The 12,914-nt window shown below is 28.6% G+C and overlaps 2 protein-coding genes across 3 annotated transcripts in view; one reads left to right on the plus strand and one right to left on the minus strand.

The window, feature by feature from the left end:
* RhoGAP93B (MyTH4 and RhoGAP_KIAA1688 domain-containing protein RhoGAP93B) overlaps positions 1 to 12,914 on the plus strand; it is a 272,594-nt gene that overhangs the window by 41,589 nt on the left and 218,091 nt on the right. The gene's annotated exons all lie outside the window — the stretch shown is intronic.
* LOC135949466 (alpha-taxilin) lies at positions 7,451 to 12,309 on the minus strand. The gene is made up of 5 exons (XM_065499040.1): positions 12,153 to 12,309; positions 11,828 to 12,018; positions 11,561 to 11,770; positions 8,747 to 8,893; positions 7,451 to 8,673 (listed from the first exon to the last, which is right to left on the minus strand). Exons 1-5 carry the CDS (start codon positions 12,222 to 12,224, stop codon positions 7,788 to 7,790), a joined length of 1,506 nt encoding a protein of 501 aa, XP_065355112.1. The 5' UTR covers positions 12,225 to 12,309; the 3' UTR covers positions 7,451 to 7,787.

Consider the following 12,914-nt stretch of genomic DNA (forward strand, 5'->3'; position numbering starts at 1 on the left):
TTTCTAGAGAAAAGTTGTCTGACTCCAGAACAACATTTTCTAGAGAAAAGTTGTCTGACTCCAGAGCAACTTTTCTATAGAAAAATTGTCTGACTCCAGAGCAACTTTTCTATAGAAAAGTTGTCTGACTCCAGAGCAACATTTCTATAGAAAAGTTGTCTGTGTCCAGAGCAACATTTTCTATAGAAAAGTTGTCTGTGTCCAGAGCAACATTTTCTATAGAAAAGTTGTCTGTGTCCAGAGCAACATTTTCTATAGAAAAGTTGTCTGTGTCCAGAGCAACATTTTCTATAGAAAAGTTGTCTGTGTCCAGAGCAACATTTTCTATAGAAAAGTTGTCTGACTTCTCATAAATTGGGGTCTTATTTCATTTTGTTTTTTGGGAACTTATTTCGTGGGAACTACGATTTCTTACGGATCCATTTATAATCGTAATTAATGTTTCGGTGCAATAATTATTTTCTTTAACAGCGTTCAAGCATCATTTCGGACATGCAAAATTGTCTATCAAGGTGTCTCGGCTTCAATTCGTATGATATCCAATTTCCCTGCTTTTGGAAGAATCTTGCTGCTTGCAAACATTTGAAAATTGCCGCTTGAATAGCACCCAATGATCAACAAACTTTGATAGTTTTGTAAAATTGTAGCAAAATATGGAGTAAATTTTAAATATGTATAATACATATTTTTTTAAAAAACTTTCTTTAATTTTTCAAATATTTTATTTAATTTTCAAAATCCTTGGCATCACTGTTGTTAACATTGTTGTCTTCTATCCTTGTTTTATTCTCCTTTTTTCTGCGTTTCAAACATCATTTGTTTCTCTATTTGTGGGTTTGTTTGTTGCTATTGCCTTAGGTTGTGTTTAGACGCCTTTAAATTTAATTGCTCACAAAAAAATATAAATCACAATTACATACATACATACTTACATACCTACATACTCACAAATAAACAAAGCACTAAAAACAGTTAGGTTTATTCAAACATTTCTCTGTATCCTGCTCACTCTCTCTCTGTCTCTCTGTTTTAGTAACTATCTCTTGGTTACTTTATTTACATGTTAACAGGCATTACTTTAACATGGTGGGTCATGTAATGTAATGTTAAATAAGTATTTTACACTGTTATTACTCTCATTAAAATGTATGTATGTATATATACATACCGTTATTGTTATTACAACAATATTTAACGAAGGTGTGTGTGTGTGTTTGTATGTTTTGTTCCATGTGTAAATGTGTGTCTGCTTATTCAATATTTAAAAGCTTTTTTTTACTTTTTCTTTGAACGGAAGTGGTCGTTAATAAAAGTTGGTAATTTTTCGAAATGAAATTGGGAAAACATTCTTTTCCACTTTTCATACAAAGTGTCGTTTTACAGTTAATTGTTTTTTTCCTTTTAAGTACGCATTTGTGAGTGCTTGTGTGTATGTATTTGTATTACAAAGTAATTTAACGTATGCGTGTTATTATTTTTATTGCAGTAAATTGTTTGTCATACGTTCAGGTGGTTTTTGCATAAATATTTCCCTATAAATTATACTAAATACAAAATGAAGAATGTAAATAATGCAACAATTATTAAATGCACGCCAGAGACTTGTTACATATAAAACATATAAGTTTTCCATATAAAAAAAAAACAACTGTTGATATGACTGTTATAAACAATAGGCCTCAAGTAAAATACTTGAGAAATGGGATATTTAAGAAAAATTTATTTAACAAATTTCTTATTTATTTTAATTTATTAAAATAAATCATAATTTAAAAAATTATTTTTTATTTTTTTAAGTTTAACACTATTTTTTAATATTTATAATAATTATTAAAATTTTAATGTTTAGGAATAATATTTAGTAAACTGTTTTATATTTTACAGCGTTTAAATTTATCAAAAATTTTAATTCATTAAAAAGTTATAACACTTTTATTAAAAATCCTCACAATTAATATTAATCATACGTCACCCTATAAAAAAATTGTAAAAATCAAAATGTTGCCTAAAATAAAAGGAATTTACTAGAATTGTTGAAAACAATTATAAGTAAAAATGGTAAAAAATGTGGTAGATATAAATCAAAAAACATGCAAGTAAATTGGGGGTAAAAGGCCAACAAATTGGTGTCTTTCAAAAAAATAATTTTTTTTATGCAAGTTTAACTTAATTTTTTTAATATTTGTAATAATTATTATAAATTTAATGTTTAAGCAAAATAAATAGCAAGTAGTTTCATATTTTTCAGCGTTTAAAAATTTCAAAAATCTTTATTCATTAAATATTTATAACACATTTAGTAAAAATACTTAACAATTATTATTAATCATACGTCTCTCTATAAAAATTTTTAAAATCAAAATGTTTCCTAAAATAAAAGGCATTCCAGTACTCCACAGAGCTCTATTTAAACTTAATACAAGACTGTATGGAAATATTTTTGTAAAATTCAATCAAATTCAAATTGAACTGGCCGCCGAGATCGTGCGATTTGACCCCGTTATAATTTTGCGAATAAGCCACAATAAGCCGAACCTTAAGGCATACATAATGGCATTGATAGGCCTTTCAAACGAATAAAAAATTTCAATAATATCTCATACACACATTTGGGGTATTCACACGGTCTGCTATTAGTCATATTGTCATAATGTCCTAATATATTATAAAAATACATTATGAAAATATTATGAAATAGTAGACCGTGTGAATACCCCAATTGTTTTAATTAAATTTAAAAATATGAAGCTTTTTAGCGGAGTGGCCTGTCTGTTGAAATAAACTTTCCGAAGACCTCCAATATATCTTATATGCATGATTAATACATTCGCTATAGACCTGGTTCAGTTGCTGTTTAAATTCGGGAAAATCGGCCCAGAAATGGATGAAATGTAAGCAAAAAACTACGACTTCCTTGAATTTTTAACTATTTTATATCTACTTATCAGGCCTGCCACAGAATTCCAAAGTGGAATTAATTTCGTATTTTGATACTTCAGAAAATTTTAAAGTGGAATTGATATTTCTTTGTAATTATTTGTTTTTCTAAAATCTTACAATTTTCAACTATTAAACTACTTTTATTTGCAATCAAAAGTAAATAGAGGAAATAAACCATCGTTTTTAAAAGATAAAAACGTACCAATTGGTGTCAGAAGTGGAATTGCAAAATAATAAGCCTGAAGTTTGAGGAGCTAAAAGTGGAACAACTCAAGAAAGAATTAATTAAGTTGGAGCTACCGACAACAGGTAACAAAGCAGAATTACAATAGAGGCTGATACATGAATTCAAGCGACGTAACATTAACATTGGATCTTATGAATTTGAGTAATAAGATCTGTCCAACAACAAGCCGCATGGATTTAAGCACATTGCTTGCTGCTATGATGGAAAAATTCAAAGAAACAAATGATAAATTTGTTTAAGTTCAAGAAAATTCTAGAGAAGTTTAAGCAAATTCTAGAGAAGTTCAAGAAAATTCTAGAGAAGTTCAAGAAACTTCTAAAGCCAACAACGAGAAACTTCTTGCTGAAGTTAAAGAAGAAAATTAAATAATGGAAATGATTTTTCAAAATTTTCTAGAGTAAACAACTAGAAATTGTTAGCTGTAGTGAAATGGAAAGCCACAGACGAGAAAATTCTGCAAATATCTGAGGTTATTAACAGCAGAGTTGATGGTATTGACAAGAAGGTGTCATATTTAGAGAATGATGTCGATAATAAATTGCTCAATCTGGAAATGAAAATTGCTAATCTACAATGCCAAAATTGACCGGTACGAATTATTTCAGAAGCGCAGGTCTCAGTATGATTTTTTTGTTAGAATATCTTGCTAATAACAGTATAGAAAATCTACAGTATTACAGTAATTTATATTCAAAATATTCAGTATAACAGTATTTGTCATAGAAGAACTTCAATATAACAATATGTTCTGTAAAAAGTGTTAAGTATGACAGTATTTTCTGTAGAAATTATTGTGTATAGTAGTATTTTTATGAACGATTTGCAACACAAAGCTGAGCTAATATAAAAACCGTGGATTTTCTATAGAAAATCTTGTGTATAACACTATTTTCTATAGAAAATCTTGTGTATAACACTATTTTCTATAGAAAATCTTGTGTATAACACTATTTTCTATAGAAAATCTTGTGTATAACACTATTTTCTATAGAAAATCTAGTGTATAACACTATTTTCTATAGAAAATCTTGTGTATAACACTATTTTCTATAGAAAATCTTGTGTATAACACTATTTTCTATAGAAAATCTAGTGTATAACACTATTTTCTATAGAAAATCTAGTGTATAACACTATTTTCTATAGAAAATCTAGTGTATAACACTATTTTCTATAGAAAATCTTGTGTATAACACTATTTTCTATAGAAAATCTTGTGTATAACACTATTTTCTATAGAAAATCTTGTGTATAACACTATTTTCTATAGAAAATCTTGTGTATAACACTATTTTCTATAGAAAATCTTGTGTATAACACTATTTTCTATAGAAAATCTTGTGTATAACACTATTTTCTATAGAAAATCTTGTGTATAACACTATTTTCTATAGAAAATCTTGTGTATAACACTATTTTCTATAGAAAATCTTGTGTATAACACTATTTTCTATAGAAAATCTTGTGTATAACACTATTTTCTATAGAAAATCTTGTGTATAACACTATTTTCTATAGAAAGTCTTGTGTATAACACTATTTTCTATAGAAAGTCTTGTGTATAACAGTATTTTATATAGAAAATATCGAGTATAACAGTACTTTCTAAAGAAAATCTTGTGTATAACAGTTTTTTCATTAGAAAATCTCGAGTATAACAGTATTTTCTTTAGAAAATCTTATGTATAACAGTATTTTCTATAGAAATCTCGTGTATAACATTATTTTCTTTAGAAAATCATGTGTATAACAGTATTTTCTATAGAAAATCTCGAGTATAACTGTAATTTCTATAGAAAATTTTTTGTATAACAGTATTTTCTTTAAAACTCATGTGTATAACAGTATTTTCTTTAGAAAATCTTGTGTATTTTCTATAGAAAATCTTGTGTATAACAGTTTAGCATATAATATTGAAATATTAAAACAAACTCCATGAACAACATTGATTCATTTCAATATTTTTTTTTTTATTATTTTTAATAAAAAATAATTAAAATACCAAGAAAATTAATACAAAACAATGCAAATTAAAATAAATTAAACATTTAAATTAAATGAATAAATGACTAAAATAAAAGAAAATAATACAAAACATAAAAATATAAAAAAACAAGTAAGAGTGCTATATTCGGCTGTGCCGAATCTTATATACCCTTCACCAAATTATACTTCAAAATTTTAAATATTTTTATGTAAACAAAATTTAATTTTTTTTCAGTTGTTTTTTTAATTTTTTGGAAAAAAAAATTTTTCGATTGTTATTTTAATTTTTATACCCTTCAGCTTCGTGAGAAGGGTATATATAAGTTTGTCATTCCGTTTGTAATTTCTACATTTTTCATTTCCGACCCTATAAAGTATATATATTCTGAATCCTTATAGATAGCGGAGTCGATTAAGCCATGTCCGTCTGTCTGTCTGTCTGTCTGTCTGTCTGTCTGTCTGTCTGTCTGTCTGTCTGTCTGTCTGTCTGTCTGTCTGTCTGTCTGTCTGTCTGTCTGTCTGTCTGTCTGTCTGTCTGTCTGTCTGTCTGTCTGTCTGTCTGTCTGTCTGTCTGTCTGTCTGTCTGTCTGTCTGTCTGTCTGTCTGTCTGTCTGTCTGTCTGTCTGTCTGTCTGTCTGTCTGTCTGTCTGTCTGTCTGTCTGTCTGTCTGTCTGTCTGTCTGTCCGTCTGTCTGTCTGTCTGTCTGTTGAAATCAATTTTCTGAAGGCCCCAGATATCTCCGGGATCCAAATCTTCAACAATTCTGTCAGACATACTTTCGAGAATTTTGCTATTTAAAATCAGCTAAATCCGTCCATAAATAACGGAGATATGAGCAAAAATCCGAGACAACCTCTGAAAATTTCATCAAAAAACACAATGTATTGCATGCTTTGACAAAAAAACAACAAAACGTATGTTTGGATGTGCAAGTTTTGTGTATTTTGTTTTTTTTAGTGTTTTGTTTCTTTTGGCGTTGTTGTTGTTTTTTATACAACTAAACGTTTGTTTGGTTGTGTGTTGGTTTTTTTTACAAAAAAGCAACAAAACGTATGTTTTTGTATGTGCATGCTTTGCGTATTTTGTTTTTTTTTTTGTGTTTTGTTTCTTTTGGCGTTGTTGTTGGTTTTTATACAACTAAACGTTTGTTTGGTTGTGTGTTGGTTTTTTTGTCAAATAAGCAACAAATCGTATGTTTGGATGGAAGCATATGCTTTGCGTATTTTGTTTTTCTTTTGTGTTTTGTTTCTTTTGGCGTTGTTGTTTTTTATACAATTAAACGTATGTTTGGATGTGTGTTGGTTTCATTGGCTTGCGTATTTTGTTTTTTCTTTTGGTGTTTTGTTTCGTTTGGCGTTGTTGTTGTTTTTTGTGTTCTTGATAAATTTAGGATGCTGTACGCTGAAAGTGGGCAATGTACATACATATATACTAATTATAAAAAATAATAATGCATCCACAACAAAGGTGAAGGGTATATAAGATTCGGCATAGCCGAATATAGCACTCTTACTTGTTTTTTTTTAAAATTTAAAATTTTTTTTTTAAATTTTAAAATTTTTTTTTTTTAAATTTAAAAATTTTTTTTTTTTAAATTTAAAAATTTTTTTTTTTGTTTTTTCAATTTTTTTTTTTTGAAAAAAAAATTCGGGTTAAAATTTTTTTTCCCGATTTTGACCCATTGTAGGTCCAACTTACTATGGTCTTATATACGTCGTTGCAAATATCTTTGAAATATCTATCATTAGATATCCATATTGTCTATATTAATGTCTTAGTAATCCAGATATAGGTAAAAAATAGGTCAAAAATCGAGGTTGTCTTGGTTTTTTCCTCATATCTCAGCCATTTGTGGACCGATTTTGCTGATTTTAAATAGCAAAATTCTCGAAAGCATGTCTGACAGAATTATTGAAGATTTGGATCCCGAAGATATCTGGGGTCTTCAGAAAACTGATTTCAACAGACAGACAGACAGACAGACGGACAGACAGACAGACAGACGGACATGGCTTAATCGACTCCGCTATCTATAAGGATCCAGAATATATATACTTTATAGGGTCGGAAATGAAAAATGTAGAAATTACAAACGGAATGACAAACTTATATATACCCTTCTCACGAAGGTGAAGGGTATAAAAATTGGGACATTCCTCAGAAATTATAACCATAAAATTGAAATTGAAATAAAAAAAAATTGAATTCTTCAAAATCGTTAAATTTTATAAAAAATGTTTGTTAAGTATTGAAAAAGAGAATGAAAAACCATTGAAATGAACTTTTAATGAGATTAATTATTTATTATTATTATTTACTTCTTTTATAATGATAATATTAAAGGCTTTTAATAATTAAAAGCCTAATAAACATTGTAATGTATAGAAAAAATCGGATGGGTTTATTTTAATTTTAATTATATTCGTTTCTTTTTTTTTTTGTAATTATTTAAATTGAACTGTTAACTATATAAATCCATAATATAAAAATGGAGCAGTCCCATTTTAAGGATTTTGTCATATAAATCTTAAATGTAAAATTTATAATTAAACAAAATCCTTAAGAAGAAAAAAATTTGTGTTTTGTTTATTAAAAAAAAGAGAGAAAAAAGTCTTTAATTTGTAGCTACTACTTCTGTAATTGGCTCTGTAGTTTCAGCAACAGTCTGGGGTTGTTCGCACACTGGAAGGGATTCTGGTTGCTCTGTTGTTTCTGTTTCTAACACAACTTGATTACCATTTTCAACTACCTTTTCTGTTTCCTGCTCTTCACCCTTAACACTGGTGGCATCTTCTGAGATGGCTGGGGAAGATTCTTTGTTGTTGTTGTTGTTGGCATTATTCTTTTTCGATTTGGATTTTTTATTTTTCTTCTTTTTAATTGACTCTTCTTGGGCCTGCAATTGTTTACATTGCTGTTCGGCTTCGGCTCCCTTCAGATTTAAAATTTTCATTTGACTTTGTAAATTAGCCAATGTCTGCTTGAGTTCGGCACAATTCTTGGACATCATGTCCATTTTATCCTTATCGGCCACACTATTAATGGGACCGGTCTGCATGGGCTCTGGCTCGGTGGGCAGAGCTGGCAAGGGGGGCACTTCTACATTGTTTTCTTTGATCACCTTATACAAATGACTGCGTTCGTTTTGCAGAGCTCTCAATAGTTTTTGCAATTGATCTACTTGTTTGTTACAGCGTATGGCATGATCGTCACGATCCTTTTTCTCGGTGGCCAATTCAATGAGTGTGGCATTACTCTTCTCCCATTTGCGTTTCCATTCCATGGCCTCCTTTTCGAGTTTGCGGGTGTTTTTGGACATTTTCTCCAGTTCCACTTTGTAGGTGGCGAAGATGTTATTGGATTTTTGCAGCGAATTCTGGAAGTCATCGTATTTGGCAGTGTAGATGTTCAATTGTTCCTTCAGTTCTTTCTCACGCTCGGTGATTTCTTTAAGCATTTTTTGAGTGTTCAGCAGTTTTTCCAAGGCGATTTGTTTTTCCCTGAGAAGGGGTAAGTTTTGTAAAATGAGTTGAATATAAAATTAAATTGATTTTTGTTTGCAATTAATCTTACTTGATAAGAATTTCCTTTTCCATGGCTGACTCCACTTGGACTTTGCTTAATTTGGCTTGATGCAGCTGCGATTCTAGTTGCACTTGTTCATTGAGCTTTTCCAATTGTTGCTCACGTGCGTGATATTGTTCAGCCAAGAATTTGAGTCTACAAAAAATTTAAAAAATTTGAATTGAACATTTTTTTTAGTTTTCAGTGAAACTGATTTTCAGAGAAAAATTTCGATTAAACTCATATTCAGAAAAATGTTCGGTGGAAATGATTTTATTGAAATTTTGGTGAAACTGATTATCAGTGAAAATTTTCGGTGAAACTAATTTTCAGTGTCATCTTTTGGTGAAACTATTGTAAATTGGATTTTCAGCGAAAATTTTTGTGATTTTTTTTTTTTTTTTTAGTATACATTTCAGTCAAAATGATTTTCGGTAAAACGGATTTTCAGTTCAAATTTTCGGTGAAACTGATTGAATAAAATTTTTCGATGATTTTTGTGAAATTTTCGGTGAAACTGATTTTCAATGAAAATTCCCGGCGAATACTCCTGTTGAATCGGATTTCAATGAAAATTGTCGTTGACATTTTTTAGTGAAACTTATTTTCGGTGAATAAAATTTCATTGAAAATTTTTGGTGAATCTGATTTCAGTGAAAATTTTTGGTGAATCTGATTTTCAGAGAAAATTTTCGGTGAATCTCAAACGGATTTTCAATGAAAATTGTCGGTGAAACTGATTTTCAGTAAAATTTTTCGGTAAATTTTTTAGTGAAATTTTTTGGTGAAACAAATTTCAGTTAAAATGTTGACATTTTTCGGTGAAACTGATTTTCAGTGATATTTTTTGGTGAAACATATTTTCAGTAAAAATTTTTGGTGAAATTGATTTTCAATGAAAATTTTCGAGAAACTGATTTTCAGTCAATTTTTTTGGTGAATCGGATTTCAATAAAAATTGTCATTGACATTTTTTAATGAAACTTATTTTCGGTGTATCAGATTTCAGTGAACATTTTTGGAGAATCTCATTTTCAGAGAAAATTTGAATCTGATAAAACTGAAACTGATTTTCAATGAAAAATTTCGGTGAGACTTTTAGATTTTTAGTAAAAATTTTGGTGAAACTGATTTTTAATGAAATTTTTTGGTGAAACAAATTTCAGGGAAATTTTTCGTTGAAGTTTTTTTCAGTTAAAATTTTTTTCTGAAACCTATTTTCAGTGACATTTTTTTGTTATACGGATTTTAGTGAAAATTTTGACATTTTTCGGTGAAACTGATTTTCAGTAAAATTTTTCGATGAAACTGATTTTCTGTGAATCGGATTTTAATGAAAATTGTCGTTGCCATTTTTTAGTGAAACTTATTTTCAGTGAAAATTTTTGGTGAAACTGATTTACAGTAAAATTTTCGGTAAAACTGATTTATAGTGAAACGATTTCAGTGAAAATTTTCGTTGAAACTTTTTGGTAATATTTATTTTCGGTGAATCTGATTTTCGTAAAATTTGTATGTGAAACTGATTTTTAGTGAAATTTTTTGGTGAAACCGATTTTCAGTGAAATTTTTCAATGAAATTTTTCGGTGAAACGGATTTTCAGTGAAACTGTTTTTTTGGTGAATCTCATTTCAGTGAAAAATTTCCGTGAATCTGATTAGCAGTGAAAAGGTTTTTTTTTGTGATTTTCATTTTTTTGCGAAAATTTTTTTTTAGTGAAATTTTTCGAGAAACTTAATTTTTAATGAATAAGTTTTGTGTATCTAAATTTTTTTAATAAAACAAAGTTTTTAGTGAAAAATGTTTGTTGAAATTATGTATTGTTTAATGAAATGTATGTATTAGTGAAAATGTTTGATGAAAATTGGAAAAAACTTATTGTGAATGTTATAATATGATTTTATTCATTTGTAAAAAATTTACTATTTAAAACTCTACGACAAAAAAACTTGGCGAAATAAATTTTTTAGTGACATTTTTCGGTGAAACCAAATTTTTCGTGAATCCAAATTTTTACTGAAATTTTTTGATGAAGAAATTTTTCGATTAAACAAATTTTATAGTAAAACCAAAATGTTTGTTGAAATTATTGTTTAATGAAATGTGGTGGTGAACATTTTTAGTGAAAATGTTTGATGAAAATTCTATAATGTCGAAATAACATACAAAATGACAAACTAACACAACCTTTTGCTCTCCCTCTCTTCTTAAAGACAATCATAGAGCTTTCAAAACATCTTAACATTATAACAGCCGGCATTTGCTTGTCTTTTTAAAACATCCAAAACAAATATTACGTTAAATATATCTACAAATCCCTATAAATGATTTACCCAATTACATATTTCTAAGAAAAAAAAAAATAAAAATTACTCTGCATATTGAAACAAACAAAAAAAAACTATTATTAATAATGGAAGAAGGCAGACAAAAAAAAGTATTTCTGTTTAAAAATAAACTTTTCCCTACACCCCCACCTACACACACACCGTGTGTGCACACGGATGTAGCCGCTAACTGCAGCCACATACACACATGGCATCAAAGAAGACACATCATTTCAAAAACGAAAACTAACAATAAAAAAATTAAAATACACATCTAAACAAAATTTAGAAAAAACACACAGAAGAACACCAACAAAAACATTAAAAAAAACACCTTTTTGTTTCAACGCACAAGAAAAACATAAACCGACAGACAGACAGGAAAACTAATTAACCTCACTTTTAACAGTTGCTACCTCTCTCCCCTACCCAATGAACCTATTCCTAAAAAAATAAGTAAAACTGAAGTGAATATATTGTTAGATTTCTACTTACTTTTTGGTCATTTCAATATTATGATCACGTAATTTATTATTTTCATCATTATTTTTACTCAAAGACTGGTTGATTTCATTCAAGGATGATTGGAATCTGGACTGGCTTTCTTTGCGTCTTTCCTCTTCTTCGCGTATCTTTTGCATACTCTCATTTTTAACCGATTTTATAAGTTTCTGTTGTTCCCGGCAAACTTCTTCCAGTTTGTCTCTAAACAAAACAATTTGAATATACAGAATTTAAGCAAAAATAAATCATTTCTCTTACCTCATTAAAACATTTTTATTGTATTCCCTTTGTAGATTTTCCTTTTCACGCATTATGGTCTCCAGCTGTTTTTCATGGAGCTTTAGATCCTGCTTGGAACGTCTATTTGTGCGTTCACTTTCTATATACTTGCTAAGCAAAAGTTGAAATTTATCCTCTGGTGTCTTAGCCTCCTCCAGTGATTTCAATACCTTGTTAAAAATAACATTTTATTATTTATTTTACTCAAAATATCTTGTTACTACACAACCAGTTGACCCAATTTGTGGTTGGTCGTTCGGTCTTATTTTATTTTTGGCATCCTGTTGTATTTTTTTCTTCTTACCTGTTCTTCCAGCTTTTGATCTTTAAGTTTTTCATCTTTGGCTTCTTTTTTATTTTTCTTGGTTTGTTCCATTTTGTTAAATAATTTTATTTAGTTCTGCACAATTTATGAAATGAAATTCATTTACTTTTGCAGCTGCAAAATAAAATAAAAGTGTATAATTTTTTACCGCTTGTGTGTTGTTTTGCCGTATTTGGTGGAAAGTAATGGAAATTTAGCGATTTTATTAACAATTTTATGAGGAAAATATTTTGTTTTGCTCAAATGTTAATTTATAACTTAAAGTTTGATTTTTAGAACTGCTCAACAATTTCTTTGAATTTTTATTTATAATTTCTTATTTTAATTATATTTAATTTGTAAAAATTTTGTTTGCAACAAACAAATTTAGCAAGATAAAAAATCACCAAAAATTTCCATCAGAATATTTTGCGATTTTAAGCTTAGATTTAGCGGTATTTAATGAAAAACGGTTACCAGCACTGATTACAAAATGAACACAGTTGCTTTTGAAGCGTTGCCATGTTTTGATTTAGGATTTGGCTATTTTCCGTTATTTCTTTATTTATTTAGGGGACTATTTCCAATTTAGTGATAATGTAATAAAAAACGTTAGGGTTAGGGTTCTTCTACAAGTCAAACAATCTACTTTTTGCTGAATAAAATCGAAGTCGAATTTTTACTCGGTAAAAGTATTTAGAAATATCGTACATAATCGAATTGCATAAACTTTTAGAAAAGTGTTTGGTAATAAACATGTCA

Source organism: Calliphora vicina, chromosome 1 (genome assembly GCF_958450345.1).
Source record: "Calliphora vicina chromosome 1, idCalVici1.1, whole genome shotgun sequence".
Lineage (NCBI taxonomy): Eukaryota > Metazoa > Arthropoda > Insecta > Diptera > Calliphoridae > Calliphora > Calliphora vicina.